Source organism: Bos grunniens, chromosome 13, assembly GCF_055505025.1.
Source record: "Bos grunniens cultivar Pamir isolate PY7600 chromosome 13, Bosgru_T2T1.0, whole genome shotgun sequence".
Lineage (NCBI taxonomy): Eukaryota > Metazoa > Chordata > Mammalia > Artiodactyla > Bovidae > Bos > Bos grunniens.
In genome coordinates this window covers 23,568,468-23,584,911 of record NC_141177.1, presented here as the reverse complement: position 1 = coordinate 23,584,911, position 16,444 = coordinate 23,568,468, and the positions used below count along the sequence as shown (strand labels likewise).

General features: G+C 51.2%; 1 protein-coding gene across 2 annotated transcripts; it reads left to right on the top strand.

The window, feature by feature from the left end:
- The first annotated feature begins 3,791 nt into the window (after window positions 1-3,791).
- On the top strand, window positions 3,792-10,674 carry TMEM74B (transmembrane protein 74B). Of its 2 annotated transcripts, none has more exons than XM_086332641.1 (2): window positions 3,792-4,282; window positions 8,129-9,119. In XM_086332641.1, the coding sequence occupies exon 2, from the start codon at window positions 8,170-8,172 to the stop codon at window positions 8,869-8,871; it is 702 nt and encodes a 233-aa protein (XP_086188767.1). In that variant the 5' UTR covers window positions 3,792-4,282; window positions 8,129-8,169; the 3' UTR covers window positions 8,872-9,119. The 2 variants fall into 2 exon arrangements, with proteins under 2 accessions (XP_086188767.1, XP_086188766.1); XM_086332640.1 differs by lacking the exon at window positions 3,792-4,282 and adding an exon at window positions 4,382-4,531 and having other exon boundaries at window positions 8,129-10,674.
- Window positions 10,675-16,444: the final 5,770 nt, after the last annotated feature.

Sequence of the window (16,444 nt, the reverse complement as noted above, 5' to 3'; positions counted from 1 at the left end):
TTGTCTCTGGGCTGGCCTGTGAGCTTCCCTAAAGCAACAGAATGCAGCAGAAGTGACATTGTGCCAATTTCTATGATTAACATCGTATATTAGTATGATAAGTTTGTTACAATTAATGAACTGATATTGATCTATTATTATTAGCTAAAATCCATATTTTATTCGGATTTCCTTAGTATTTGCCTAATGCTCTTTTTTTCTGTTCCAGGATCTCATCCAGGACACCATATTATGTATAGTCATCATACCTCTTTAAGGCTCCGCTAGGCTGTGACAGTTTCTCAAGACTCTCTTTGTTTTTGATGACCTTGACAGTTTTGAGGCCAGGTACTTTGTAAAATGTCCCTCAGTTGGGATTTGTCTGATGTTTATCTCATGGTTAGACGGGGGTTATGGGTTTGGGGAGAGAGATCACAGAGGTAAATTGCCACTCTCATCACATCATATCCAGGATACCTACGATCAACATAATTTGACTGCCGAGGCTGACCTTATTCTTGGCCAAGGTAATCAGGGTTGTCAGTTTCTCCTTTTCAAAGTTATTCTCCACCCCCACTTCCACTTTGCACTCTCGGAAAGTCACTCTGCTCAGCCCACGTTTAAGGGTTGGGGAGTTACGCACAGATAATAGAGAACAAACTAGTGGGTACCAGGAGGGGGAGGGGCAATACAGGAGCAGGGGACTGGGAGATACAAACTTTTGTGTGTAAGATAGGCTACAAGGATGTACTGCACAAACTGAGGGAATTTAGTCATTATTTCTTAATAACTATAAATGGAAAGTAATGTTTACAAATTTTATTAAAAAAATCTCTACACAGAATTCTTAAAAAAAGAATTGGGAGTTATATTGCTCTTCCTTGAGGATAGAGTATTTGGAATTCTTCATCAGAGATTTATCTTTTCCCCCATTTTTGCATTTATCATATTTTAGGTTATAGTTCAATATTACTTTATTTATTTATTTTTTATCAGATTTTTCCAAGTTTGGCTATCAGCTCTTTCAGTCAACCCCTATGTCTTTTGACATACTCCCATCATTTTGTGTGTGTGTGTTGTTGGTTCCTTCTTTATTTTATGGCACTATTAGATGCTCCAGGCTTGTCATGTATGTTTTCGGCTCCAGTCCTAGCATCAACCATTTTTCCCTGGTTCCTTTTATTGGAGAGTGGTATTAGAAACCAAGATCTGGGCAGTAGATGTGCTTATTACTATGCAGTATCATGCAGCCAGGTCCTCTTAGCTGACAGAGAAAGGAAATACAGTGTATACTAACTTGTGTGTATACACAATTACAGTTGTATATAAAATGTATCATAAGTATGTAATCATCTGTATCAATATTATGCTAAACATGAATTTATACTAATATCTCCAACTCAAATCCATTACCACATGGATCATTGGAGGCTCCTCCTCCGGGTCATATTTTATCATTGCAATGTTGCCAGGTAACATAGTGACATATGTTTATCTGTTTCCAAGGAAACAGAGCTAGACAGTTAACCAAAGGTCAAATTCTCACACAGAAGAGGAAAAGTTTTTGTTAACCCTTTATTCACATTGATCAATGACTCCCCACTGCTTTGGGGACAAAGAACCAACTGCTTGGCTTACAAGTATTTGCAGTGACCTGGCTTACTGATAGTCTAGCCTCATGTCCCATGTTGCTTATTGAGCCCTGCAGGGCAACCACCCTGTCTTCCATAAAGCCTCACACTCACCACACTCCCTTCTACGCCAGAGCCTTTGCCCATGCCAGTCCCTCTGCTGGGCCTCGCTTCCTTGCTCTCTTTTACCTGGCTGTCTCCTATTCATCCTTCCAGTCTCAGCTCAGCCCTCAATTCTACAGGAGAACCTGGAGCCATCCTGAGTCCCAAACAAGGTCAGCTCCTTGCTGAAAGCTTGCAGGGTACCTTTGCTTTGTGGCAATATTACCTTTGCTTATCCTTTCCTCCCACTAGAATACGAACTTCTAGAAGGTAGGATGGGGATGGAGTCGTCTTGATTAATCAGTACATAATAGGAGCTCAATAAATGCTCATTTTCTCCATTCTTTATTCATTAAACACTTATCAAAAGCCCCCTTTGTGTTGGCTCCTTTTCTAGCATCTGAGGATACAGCAAGAGGGAATAAGGCAAAGTCTCTGCCTCCTAACATTTATATTTTAGTGGTGATGAAAATAAAGAAATAAGCAAATGTCAGAAGCTGATAAATGCTGTGGAGAAAAATTCAGAATTAAGGAGTAAAGGGTGCTGGGGTACTGCTAGTCTTAAAAAGATGCCATGGGAAGGTGTCTCTGAGAAGGTGACATTTGAGCAAAGATGTGAAGGATATGAGGGCACATTCTGGGGGGTCTCAGGAAGAAGAGTGTCCCAGGCAGAAGGAACAGCAAAGGCAAAGGCTGAGGAAGGGAACTGTGAGAACTTCATAGGGAGTACTTCTTCTGGTCCCATTACCCTTCAGTTCAGTTTACTTCAGTCGCTGAGTCATGCTTGATTCTTTGCGACCCCATGGACTGCAGCACACCAGGCTTCCCTGTCCATCACCAACTTCCGGAGCTTGCTCAAACTCATGTCTATTGAGTTGGACATGGTGGGATGTTGTATAGGGAACATTTCATCTAATCCCATTACCCTTACTGAGTCCATTACACAGATGAGGAAATAGCTCCAAGAGGGGCCCCTTCACACAAAGGTGGTGGAGCTAGGATTCCCTTGGGAGTCTGGTGCCACAGACAGCTCTCTTCTGAAGTCTCCCAACAATCCGCCTTTTCTGGTGGCTCAGATGGTAAAGAATCTGCCTGCAATGCAGGAGACCCACGTTCAATCCCTGGGTCAGGAAGATCCCCTGGAGAAGGGAATAGCAACCACTCAGGTATTCTTGCCTGGAAAATCCCAAAGCTACTGTCCTTGGGGTCTCAGAGTCGGATTTGACTGAGCAACTAAACAACAACAACAGTAGGCCAGGCCTCTGGAAGGCAGGAAGAGCCTGAAACCCTCCCACTCCTCCCAGCACTGGAAACCCTGCCCAGGTGTCAATCACCCTAGCCTCAAAGGCCTGGGCACCTGGCTTCTGGGGCTGCCTCTGCTGTCCTACTCGTCAAGGATGGCACAGGCCTTTGGAGCAGGACAGGTCCGGCTCTACCATGACGCGGCTGAGGACTCAGGACCGTGCCTCTACTTCCGGATGGTTTGCCTCTGCTGACCCCTCCAAAGCTCCTGGAGTCTGCATTTTCAGGATCCCATTGGCAGAGGCGAACACTGAGGCTCAGAGAGGTGGGAGGATTCCACCTGAGGCCACCAGAGTGAGCTGCTCACAGAGACTTCCAGTAAGCTGGTGATCTTCAGCTCCAGCTCCTCTCTGGGCTTGGCCTGGGCTCCCAAAGAGCGAGTGTCTCCTTAACTTTAGTGCACTAGGCATTTCACTTAATTGAAGTGAAGTGAAATTTAATTCACCTTAGTCTGAGCCCCAGAAGGAAAGAAACGGTGAAATGTGTCCCACTACCACCTGTCCACCCACTGCCACGCTGGGCTCTGGGAGCGTCGGTCTGCGGCCCTGGCCTCCAGGACCTGCCAGTCTGAGGAAGGAGGCTGACACTCAGTGAAAACCACAGCTCCCAGAGATAAGGACAATAATGCAGGCCAAGAGAACACAGCTGGAAGGGCCCCTGGGGCAAGGGAGCCTGTGGGGTTGTCCAGTGGGCTTCCCAGGGGAGGGGGCACTACAGAGGTTGGTTCATCAGAGGCTTCCTTTCCGCCTTCAGGTGGCGCCCTCGAGTCACGGAGCCGCACGCGCCGGAGAAGAGCATCCCGCCCTAAGGACCTCGGAGAGGACCCCGAGTCCCTCCAGCGGGTTGCGTGTGTGGGAGGGGCTGAGAAGCGGAGTAAGCGTGGGGACCCGGCGCAGTAGGGGCTCCCCAGACGAGGGGCGAGGCCAGCGGCCGAGGGAGGGGTCTTCTTCAGCACCCACCCCGCGCCCCGCCCCTGCGCCCGGGCCGGCTGGAGGCTTCGGTTCTGGGGACCCAGGTGCTGGGGAACCAGACCTGCCCCAAGGGGAAGCGGAGGAGGATGGAGCCGCGTCCCCCCAGCCTCGCCCCAGTCTGTTACCCGCCTCCCAGTGCCTCCCGGAGCTGACTCCCGGCGCCCTCGCCGGCCGCGGGCGGAGCTCGAGCCGCGGCGCTCGGCGATCCCCGGCTCCCGCCCCTTCCCCGTGCCTCCCTCCCCGGAGCCTCCCTGGCGGTCCCAGCCGCCGCCGTACGGCCCCGCGCGGCGCGAGCAGGTACGTGCGCCTCGGCCGCGGCTCCGGGCCGGGCCCGGCTGGGAAGGGGGCGGGAGCCGAGGGGGAGAAGAGGAGGCGGCGGCCGGGCCCGCTCTCCCCCTGGGCTGCGCCGCAGCACCAACACCGGCTGCTGGAAGAAGGCGGGCGGGCGCCCGGGGAGGACGCGCCCTCCCCGTTGCCCGGAGGCGGCTCGGCGCCCTCGCCTCCCGCGTGGGGAGGTGGGGAGGTGAGGAGGAAGGCTCGGCACAGGTAGGCACGCCAAGAGGGAACTGCTGCGGGCAGCGGGAGGCCGAGGACCCGAGGCGGAGAGGGGCGGCCGAGGAGAGCTAGCCTGACCTCGCGGCCGGGCCGAAGGACATGCGGCGAGGGAACCTGGGCGCACGCGGGTCCTCGCAGATCCCGGCCTCCCTGGGCCGCCTGGCCGCCTGGCTCCCGGCGCCGCTCGGCCCGGTCCGGCCTGGCCCGGCCCAACAGTGTTTGTGGTCAAGGGCAGGAGCAGAGGGGTGTGAGCTGCGGAGTGGCGGGCGCGTGGGTGCAGCGGGCAGCTGGGGTGCTGGAGCTTTCTGCTCGGAACTTTGGGTATCACAGCGTGGACGTATCTGAGCGCCCGAGGCTTTGTGTACAACTCGTGCGTGTGTCTGTCGACTGGGTTTTGTGAAGCTTACCCACGCCCGCTGTGCGTCTGTTTCCCCCGCGTGTTAGTGCACGCCACTGCGCGAGGTGCTGGACTTGGGCGGATCTTGGTGGATCTTAGCAGTCCTGAGAGTAGTAAACTGTGTGTGTGTGTGTGTGTGTGTGTGTGTGTGTGACCAACTCTATCATTTCTTGGGGGCGTATGTGTGTGTGTGACCAGCTCTGTCCTTTCTTGGGGCGTGGATACCAATGTGGTGTATGGATCTCTGGTTGTATTGTGTGGGTTCCAGTGTCTGTGGATGCTGCATATGGAAAAGGCCCCTGGGGGTCTGAGTGTGGGACCAAGGTGTACCTTTCAGGTCCTGTTGGACTGCAAATGACATTGGAGTGTAACGGGTACAGCTGTGGGGTGTGAGCAGTGGACAACCAGCATCATTGTCAGCTTGTCTGTTTCTGCTTATGTTTTGAGCAATTGGGCATGCCCTTGTAACTCCTAGGTATCTCTGAACCTGTGTGTCAGAGACATAGCAACTCTGTGTAAGAAGGAATCTTCTTTTCCTCCACCCTCTTCCTAACTCTGTTGGCAGCCTAAGGAAAAATTTTTGGCTTCCTGCCAGGTGAAAGAGCCCTGCTCCAAGAATCTGAGTATCCTGGGTTTCTTCTGGGATATGGAGGCATCAATGTGCTGGTCTGGGAAGAGGGTTCCTGGGCCCTTCCAGGGGCTGAGTTCTAGAGAAGATGCTGAAGACCTGGGTGGGGGACCACTTCTGGACACCAACTGGGCAGGAGTGGTCACTGCCAGTCCCTGTTACTGGCTGGGCACTCAGGAAAATGCATTTGGTGCCAAAAGTAAAAAAAAAAGAAAAGCCAATGAACACACCTCTCCTCTTGGTTTACTGGAAAGTGGGAGCAGTTTGGCCAGAGCCTGTCCGGGAATAGGACTCCCCATCCTGTTGTGTGGGAAGGATTGTCTGCCTGAGCAGGTTGTGAAACCATTCCTGAGGACTGGCTGTGTTCCAAGCCTTGTGCAGGGGGCTGTGGACCCAGACGTATCCCTGACCTCAAGCTGCTCATGGTTGCTGTTCAACAGTGGCATAAAGTAGAGAGTCTACAAGTGTGGCCTAGAAGACCAGGGAAGGACGGCCAGATGATGCCACTGGCATGCGAGTGTGTGGGTTTTTAGGCTTTTAGGTGATAACAATTCTTGGGGAACGTGTGTTCAGCTCCTGACCCCCACATATATGCCATGGGATCTTGCTACATATTGTAAAACGGAGATAGTAACACCTGCTCATGGGGCTCGTGAGGGTTACCTAAGATACTCCCGAGGGAAATGTCCACACCAGGGCCCACTAGAGAGTGTAGGTGCTCAGTAAACATTTTTAAAATTGGAACTCAGGCAGAAGGGACGTGGTGATCGAGATGGGTTGTAAGTGGAAACAGGCTTTGTACTCAGATGAAAGGCCCTGTGTGTGCTAAGAGGAGGTGTCTGATGCAAGTCCATGTTGGATGGAAGATCAGAAAGATCGAAAAACGTGCCTTCCCGCAGAGGCTCTTTGAATTTCATTCATTCATTCATTTCATTCATTTTAACTCCGTTCATTTGCTCATATCCTCTCTCTTTCCCACATACACACACACTGAAGCAGGGAGCTTTGGAGAATAAACCCAGGCATGGGAAAGCAGAGAAAGGTCTAGAATCCTGTGTATGTGTGTGTAGACACCCTAGGGCATGTAAGGCACTCTGCATCTGGGGGTCTCTGTGCTGTGTGCGGACTTGGGTCTGGGATGTCTGTACCCACAAGGTGTGGGTGTGCCTGGGGACATGGTTGTCAGGAGTTCTACATGCCAGGGGGGCCTGCTGGGGGCGCACTAGAGCTGCTTGAGGGAGACTTCATCATCAGCTCCTGCTGTGTGGCTGTGAGGGAAAGGGGGCTAGGGGCATCAGGTTCATCCATTTTGCAAGAGAAGCCAGGCATCTAAGGTTTAAAGTGTAGAATCTTTTGCTTTTTATATATTGGCAACTGCTTCACCAAAAAAAAAAAAAACAGACCAGACCAGAAACATGAAAAAGCAAAACTCCTATGAGCCAAATATGGCCCATGGGCTGTAAGCTGGTATCCTTTGGTGCATGTGCTGTCTGTCTGTGTGGGCAGGCGCTCAGGTACTTGGGTGGGGTGTCTGTTCTTTGAGCAGAGAGCCCCCCTTCCCTGTCCTTTCCCAGCTGCCCTTCTGTCACCCTCATCCAGGTCCTCCCATCTTCTATTTATATAAAGGCATTTGGCCTTGACCTCAGTCATGGCTCTCAAATATGCTCTTCCTTCCTCTTTGCCCTCTCAGCCTCTATGCTTCCCCTGACTATACTGGGTTCCTCTCTGGACCCCTGGCCTCCACTGTCCTCCCTCCCATCCTGACTGTCCTCCATGCAGCAGCCAGAGAGAGCTTTCCAAAACCCAGGGGGATGTTAACCCTCCCAGCCCCAACACCTTGCCTCCCTGGCTCCTTGGCTTGGTTTTCAGAGAATTTAGAAAGCTAGTCCCAGCTGACCTCCAAGGCAACCCCTCTTCCTTTCCAAAATGCCCTTGTTCCGTCTTGCTGCTGGGGGATTTCCCACTTATCCTCTGAGATTTGGCTCAAATGCTACTTACTCCTAGAAGCTACCCTAACTTTCTCCTCTTTGTTCTTACAACCACCTTCATCTCCCCTTCCCCTGCCCCCAGATATCCTCATTTCATCACAACAGTGTCCATTAATTGAACTGGTGGGCCTTACATACCTTATTTTATGAAACAAAATCCTCAAATCAACCCTATGAGGGAAGCATTATGCTTATTCCCACTTAGCAGATCATAAAATTGAGTCTGGAAAGATCACCGCACTTGCCCAAGCTCAGGTGGTGATGCTGGGATTAGAACCTGATATCTACCCTATTTAAATTCCCACCATCATAATAATAGCTCATTGGCAGTACTTACTGAGAATTTACTATTCTGAGGACTTTATGTGGATTATCTCAATCCTCACATCAGCCCTTTTAAGTAGGAAGTAGTACTATTGCTGTCATTCAATAAATAGGGAAGCTGAGGCCCAGAGAGGATACAGGCATTGCCCAAAACCCACATGCCTAGTAGCAGGCCTTGTGTGATGTCTGGCGCCAGCAGGCTGTCAGTAGTAGAGGTTTGCTAAATTCCACTTTTCTGTTTTCTCTTCTAGCTACCAAGGGGCCAAGGGATGAGCTGGGGTCCGCCTTCCCAATGGCATCTCCCCCTGGTCTGGAACTGAAGACACTGAACAATGGTCCCCAGGCCCCAAGGAGACCTGCATCTCTGGGTCCAGCAGCCCCACCCAGGGAGGGTGTGGAGAATGCCTGCTTCTCTTCAGAGGAGCACGAGACCCATTTCCAGGACCCTGGGGATACCAGACTAGGCCGTTCCCCCAGCCTTCCTGGGGGCCTTGGCCCCTCGCGGCCCCGACCCCAGAGAGACAATGCATCCCTGCATTCAGAAGAGGGGCCAGGCCTGGAGCCCGTGAGCCGCCCTGTGGATTACGGCTTCGTCTCTGCTCTGGTTTTCCTGGTGAGCGGGATCCTCCTTGTGGTGACTGCGTACGCCATCCCCCGCGAGGCTCGCGTCAACCCGGACACGGTGTCGGCGCGGGAGATGGAACGGCTGGAGATGTACTATGCACGCCTGGGCTCGCACCTGGACAAGTGCATCATCGCAGGCTTGGGGCTGCTCACGGTGGGCGGCATGCTCTTGTCCGTGCTGCTGATGGTCTCCCTGTGCAAGGGCGAGCTGTACCGCAGGCCCACCTTCGTCCCGGGCAGGGGCTCCAGGAAGACCTATGGCTCTATCAACCTGCGCATGAGACAGCTCCATGGGGACGGGGGCCAGGCCCTGGTGGAGAACGAAGTTGTCCAGGTCTCAGAGACCAGCCATGCTCTCCAGGGGTCTTAAGTAAGAGCCCACTCTTTCTGGCTGCTTCAGCTTCGGAGTGACCAGGCCCCCAAGGCTGGGGTTTTGGACTGAGCTCCACCGAGGGCCCTGTGGAAGGAGTCGTGGGTGCAGGAAGGGGAGCTTGGGGCCTGGTCCAGGCTTCGCTTAGGAGAGCGGCCCCTCCGTCTGTTTTGTAGCTTGAGGTTTTGCATAAGGTTTTGTTTGAAGGATGGCTTCTGCTGCTAAAAATACAAAAGTCTGGAAACCGCTGCCCTTGGAGGATGAGGTTTCTTGGCATTTCTGTGGGTTGAGAGCTGTTTGAAAGGCTGCCCATCCTGTTCCCCGTACCTTGGGGAATTCCGGGATCTCTGCTGTCCTCATCAGCCACCTATGGGTGTTGGGTGACCTTGGAAGGACCCCTTGCAGCCCTGACCACTGAAGGTGGGAGGTGGCTTCATGATGAGGGGAGAAGTCATCCCTTGGATGACCTCTCCTCTCCAGGCCTCAGTCCCCCTGACTGTGATGTGAGAGGGGTGGCCCTTCCAGTTCTGCCCTAGGAATTCCCGTATGGAACAGGAGCCCAGTATCTGCATGTGGCCACTCCTTCAGAGGAGGAGAGTGTCAGCAGGTGCTGACCATTCTCCATGCCATTTTCTGACCAGGGTTGCCACCACTTACACAGCCAGCATCTCCCACAGTCCTGCTAAAGGAGCCCTTAAGTCCTCAGGTTAGGCTGGGCTAAATACAGTTTGTGACAGCCTGGTTTCGGTCATGGCATCGAATTACCTGCAGTGACTAGCACAAGTTTTACAGTCATGTGCACAGTTTTCACTAACTCCCTGGACAAGGGGCAGGGGGTCTTTCAAATAAGAAAGGGTGAGGGCTTTGCTATATTTCTGTGGACACAGTGTGGGCCTTCATGACCACCCCTTCCCCAATAGTATGTCTCTTAGGCATAACCTTATTCTGGGAACAGGAAAGAAACTTTTTTTTTTAATGTTGAATTTGTAACCTTCCTTTCCCAACCCCCCCTAAGCAGCAAAGTGCAGCCCCAATTTATTTGGGGAAGAAATCAGGCACACATTCTGGTGGCCTGGAAATTCTGGCCACATTGATCACTGTTTGTTCTGTTTCTCTTAGTCAAGTGTTTTCTAGGCTCCATCCAGACTCTCTTTAAACTACTGACAAGGAAAGGAAGTGGGTCCTAGTGGGCAAGGAGATAAAGGTGTTTGAGGACTGGGGGAGGGCATTATCCATTCTGAAAGGCTCTAGAGGGCTTTGAGAATATATGCCTTCTAGGTCACTGGTTTGAAGACTCTAATGGGGTCATTTCAGTGAGCCCCCAAACCCCTGTAGGTTCTGTGTACTCCGCCTCAGTTGGCAATGTGGGCCACTGATCCTGATTCTTGGGGGTGGGAGAGTGGGGTGGGCATGAGGCTAGAGCAGCCCTGACTATCTGTAACCTGAGCCCTTAGTCCGGTGAGTTGAACATCTGGACGGTGTAACATTATCGCTTCTATGATGGATCAAATATCTGCTTCTGCTGGCAGGATTTTCCAGGAGCAGGGGGCTGAGGGAGGGCTAGAGAGGACAAAGGCTATGCATCTTGGCCTGTCAGATTCTGTTTCTGCTGTTGAAGAGGTGTGGTTTGAAAAGGACAAAGCCTCGAGATAGTGAAAGATTCACAAGTCAAAGCTCCAAGCGAGGAGTGGATGCATGAAGTGACAGGACCCACTCTAGGTAGAAGAACTGAACATCCCAAATGATGGGCTCAGGCCTTTCAAATCTATAATGATAATAATAAAAATATCAATCCAAGCTAAATAGATTATTGTGACAGTGGGGGACTCTTTTGGAGACTAAACCTGTTGAGTGGATGCATCCAGGACCATCAATTCCTATCAGTTTAAATGCCGTGAATTGTGTTTAGAGGGTAAATCTGTTAGAAGGTTAAATTCCAGGAACCTCAGGTTTTCTCTAAACCAGAGAGTCCTGCTTTGCATCCTAATGTACTCTTGAGAAAATGTGTAAAATGGATGGAGGCAGTCATTTCTTTGTCGATGAGTTAAGAAAACTTAGGTGATGCCAAAAACATTTCCCCAAGGTTGCAGCTGAGATGGCCCAGCCAGTAGATCAGAAACAGGGTCAGGAGGGAGCAGGGCATAGGATGCTGAGAACTCTCTTTGGAGGTTTTTTTTGGGTGTAGCTGTGAAGTGGCCCCAGGGGACCCTGTGGTGGCTGGAAGGTGCCCACCTGTAGGAACTGCATCTCCTACTTGAGAAGCTACTAGGGTCCCCAAACCTTGCTTTTCCTGGCATATGAGAACAGATACTGATTTTGGAGTCAGTAAAACCTGGGTATCAGGGTCTGCCATTTCCTGGCTGTGTGACCTTGAGCAAGGTATTGTTTCTCTCTAAGTATCCTGAGTATTGTCTTTGTGAAGTGGGAGGAATGAAAGTTCATCCTCAGCCTCCTTTCAGAGAGAGGGAGGCTGGGAAAAATCAGGCTGCAGGCCTGAGTGTATGAGGTTGTCTCCACGATCACTCTCCTTCCTCACCCTGGTTGGAGATGACTGGATTAGGCCTAAAACTTCAGAGTCAACCCTTCTGACTTTCTTCTCTCACCTCCCACCCTACCTATCAGCAGATCTCATTGGTTCCATCTGTGGAATCTGACTCCTCAGTCACAACTGCACAGTCCAGGTTGCTCATTTGAGTCCTAATTCCTCTCCTGCCCACCCTCCACCTCAGCTCTTGTTCCACTCTGCAGCCAGGAGGATCCTTGTTGTTCAGTCTCTCAGTTGTGTCTGACTTTTTGCGACCCCATGGACTGCAGCACTCCAGGCTTCCCTGTCCTTCCCCATCTCCTGGAGTTTGCTCAGACTCATGTCTGTTGAGTCGGTGATGCCATCCAACCATCTCATCCTCTGTCATCCCGTGTCCTCCTGCCTTCAATCTTTCCTAGCATCAGGGTCTTTTCCATTGAGTTGGCTCTTTGCATCAGGTGGCCAGAGTATTGGAACTTCAGCTTCAGCATCAGTCCTTCCAGTGAATATTCAGGGTTGATTTCCTTTAGGATGACTGGTTTGATCTACTCTGAGGGTCCTATTCAAAGGTTAGTTAGGTCAGGTTGCTCCTGCTCCAAACTGTCCTACGGCTCCTCTTACTCTCGGCAGAAGCTACCATTCTCGCCAGTCAAGGGTGCATTGACAAGGCCTCTCACTTGTGCAAGCTCCTTCCAAGGCCCTAAATCACACTTATTTATAATTCTCATTTTTCCAAAAAGGATGACTCCCTGAATTTCATAGGCTTCAGATCGATCCCTCACGGTGGCCTATGAAAATGCTACAGTCTGGCCCCTCTGCTGCTCTGACTTTCTGTCCCATCCTAGCCTCTGCTCACTCCATTGCAGCTAGGCTCACTCCCTGCAGGCACATGCCCACCTCAGGGCCTTTGCACTTGCTGCTCCTTCTGCCTGGAAGGCAACCCTTCCCTGTGGGCCTTCCTCCCGCCTCTCTGGTGCTCCAGAGAGAGACTGGAAACATTCCCAACCAATCTCCACCTTCTGTGGGGACTGAGGGGATCAGGAAACACAGAAGAAGGCTTTCTAAAGTTAAGACAGTGGTGCTGAGCAGTGGTGCTGAGTCCAGAGAGTTTTGGAGGGGCAAGAGGAGGGAAAGCAAAGGAGGCATTATGAAGCCACAGGAGGCAGGTTCTGTCTAAGGGATCTGTCTTGGAGGAAAGGGGAGCATCACTGGCCCTGACAGAGTCAAGGAGATGCCCTCAGGTTGGGTCTGTTGGTTTCTTCCAAAAGACTGGGCTTCTCCTGATATCCCTGAGGAGATGAGTTTCAGCTAAGGGAAGGAGAAGCTTTGTTGAGATCTTGCCTGGGTTGGAATGGTAGGGAGCTCCTTGTCAGTGGAGGTATGTTAGCATTTACTGGTCAGGTGTTGGGTGTCTTCAGGGAGAAACATAGTGGAATTTGGGTAGGATTTAGTCTCGAGGTTTCCAACCAACCCTCTCTCCTTGGAAGAGAACCTGTGCCCCAGTGGCCAGAGCCTGGCTAAAGACAGTAGCAAGTTTGGTCTTGCTGTATCCTCTTTTCTTTGGTCCCAACACCCTCTCCCCTAGATCAACCCTCTTCCTGGGTTGGGTTGTCCTGGAGCAGATGGGCAGGCCCAAGAGATATGTGTGGTACAGAAGGTAGCAGGATTACTGCCTTCCTCCTCCCAGGGGACCAAGCACTTCTGAGCTTTCTCCCTACTCCAGTCTTAGAGAGATTGGGGGGAGAAGCCCTTATGGAGGGAGTTCACTGAGGACCATCCATCATGTAAAGTATAAGGGCACTGGCTCTGGAGTCCGAGTGCCTGGATGTTTGTGTGCATGTGTGCTCAGTCGCTCAGCCTTGTCCAACTCTTGGTGACCCCATGATCTGTAGCCAAGCAAGAATACTGGAGTGGGTTTCCATTTCCTGCTCCAGGAGATCTTCCTGACCCGGGGCTTGAACCATGTCTCCTGCATTGCAGGTGGATTCTTTTACCACTGAGCCACAGGGGAAGCCCGCCTGGATGCTGAGCCGATGCTTAGTACCCCTGAGCCACAGTTTCCTCATCTGTTAAATGGAAGCACCTTCCCCATAAAGTGTAGTGAGCAGTAAATGAGATACCCATAAAGCACTGAGCATAGAGCCTGGCACTTTGTAATTCACTCATTAATGTTAACTATTCATTTGCTTGTTCATTCACACCTAATCTGTATTCTTCCCTGGGGGAGGTCCTATGGGGACATGTGGGCCCTGCCCTTGAGCTGGTCACAGATTGTCTGGAGAAACAGGACAGTGCACAGGGAGCTGTGTATGTATGGCCAAAGGTGGAGAGTGTTGGCACAGAAGAGGGATCTGATTAAGTTGAGATCAAGCCAACTTAATCGCCTGGGTCTGGGGGAATGTTAGTGAGTGGAAGGATCTTCTGGCAGGAAAGCTGGCCCCAGGGGAGCAGGGAGGACAGGGGAAGAAGGTGCCTGGCATGCCAACCTCTTCCTGGGTGGCAGACATCTGAGCCAATAATGACTTAGGGTAAAGGGTACTCAGGAAAGGCCATCTCTCTCCCTTTCCTGGTTCTTCATTTCATCCCATCTCTCCCTATCTTCCTCTTTTTTTTAATTCTTCTGTGTTTACACCTCCTTTCACTAAAGCCACTCCTGGGGGTTACACCCACAGGTGTGTTACTACTATTGCTGACTCACCTGCCAGCCATCTGACTCTCCTCTTGAGAGTGTCTTCCCTCCTCTATCAAAGATGAAAGCAGGGGCCCAAATGCCAATGCCCATAGAATTTGGCAGGTGACAGTCACTAATGAAGCAGGTGGCAATCTACAGCAGTGGCAGGATTAAAGGGGTGTCTGTTTCAGCTGATTGGCTGTTGCCCTGGTGGATGGGCTCAGGGTTGTCAGAGCTCCTGATTTTTCAAGAGCAGCTGGACATCTGGACATTTGCATGGGTAAAAAGGATTATCCCACTGCTTGAGAATTCTGACAGGCCAGAACTGAGGACAAAGGAGTGTCCAATGAGATGCCACCTGCTAGGGTCAGTAATCCACCCCCTCCCTGGCCCAGGGCTCACCAAGTCACTCAGAGAGATGGGGGCACCCTCAAGAAGCAGTCTAGACTGTCTCTCAGTTGGAGACTCACTGAAATACAGTGCCTGCAGACCACTTGAGTGTTTCTCATCTAAGATCCTTCGTTCTTTCACAAAGGACTTACGTACCATTCTGTGCTAGGTTTTGAGGTACAGCACCAAACAGATGAAAGAAGTAAGGAAAGTATTCTTGAGTGGTCTTGACAAGTATATTCTGGGGCTCAGAATTAGTGTGAACATGGAGATGAGGTCTGCTTCTGACCTGGAGAATTTCTGATGTGGAAGGCCCAAGGGAACAGCCCACACTGGCTTGAAGGGTGGTGGGACTCAGGGAGGAAGAAGGGCAGTCCTGCAATCCCTCCCAGTGTTCTGAGGCTCTTGAAGGTAGGTGGAGGACCCTAGTGTTCCAGGGCTCCAAGAGTTGATGTAGGCAGGTGAGGGGAGGCTGGAGCTGTGGGATGGTGCAGGTGGCTATGCAGCCCAGTATATTACCTCAAGGAGCAGATGGGCTGAGAACCTCTTATGGAGAGAGAGACCCTCACTACTGAGAGTCCTGGGTATAGTTCTCAACAGCACCCCCCAATTTTGCATGTTGTCTACCAAACACTCCAGCATAAAAAAGCAAAACCCTGGTATGAATTAGAGTAAGAGTACCCCCCACCCCCCACCCCATCACCATGGCTAGTGAAGAGACTCTTCATTTTTCTCCCTCCTCCCACCCTACCACAGAGGAGCTCAAAAGAGGTCAGAGGAGAGACCTCTTGGAACTGGATATAAGTTTAAACTGGACTGGACCGAGTTTGAAAATCAAAATGACCATTCAGTTTTTGGTTGGATCCTAGATGCTAAGATGAGAAAGGGGGCTCTGACCGAGGTTAGCTGGATAAAACAAAACACTTCATGTTTCTACATTTCAGTGAACCCATTATGTATTATACACATTAGATGATCAAATTTTAAATGAAATACAGTGTTCCTTCTGTGCCAGGCACTCTTCTAAGTCTTTGCATCTGCTAGTTCATTTAAACCTCACAACCATCTTGGAGAGTGGGTGCTATCATGAATTCCCTTTTACAGATGAGTAAGCTGAGGCACAGGCAGGCAAAGTCCCTTTCCCAAGGGCACACAACCAGTAAATAGCAGACTCGACTGTAATAGTGTGCAGGCCGGTCAGGGCATGTTTGCACATCTGGGCTGTAGGCTGCCACTGAGGCTTGTGGTTTAGATGCCAAGTGGGAAGCTCTTGGGGGGATAAGAGGGGACAGTTCGGGCAGCACTAAACTTGGACAGGCCCATGTCCTATTTAAGTCATGGAATCTCATAGGTCAGCGGGACCTTTGAGGATCCTTGGAGGATCAAGTCCACCTTTATCCCCATTTTACTACTGGGGAAAACCAAGGGGAGAGGTGGGACTTACCCAGGGGCCCCATGGCTCAGGCCCCCTCTCTTCTTAGGGTTCTCATGTGAATTTATATCAGACATCAAGAAGCCTAGAGGATGAAGCTGTGCTCCTGTGGTTCTAATCTGGAGGGTGGGCGGGCAGGGCTCCATCTTGTAGGCAGAATACCTAGGTTCATCCTTCCTGGGATGCCTGTCTATCCCAGAGGAGGGCCATCCTGGACTGGGGAGCAGTCGACATTGGCCTACCCTCGCCCAAAGGCTTCGTCTGGCAGCTGCGCCTAGGTGGGCGCTGACCAGGGTGCTGAAGCTGCATGGCCCCTTCCTCTTACAGCCTGGCTGAGGGGAGAAAAGGAAGAGGGAGGGACAATTTTGGGGGGTCATATTTTTGTCACTCAAAACTGTTGGGGGTAATGTTTGATACACAAGTTTGGGGCTAGGATTTATTTGTAGTCTTTGTGGCAAAGTGGGAGTCACTCAACTGCTCTGGGTATGCTTTTTCATCTGTCCAATGGGGAAAATAGCTCCCAAACTACCAAAGTCAGAAGGCCAGGGTGAGCATC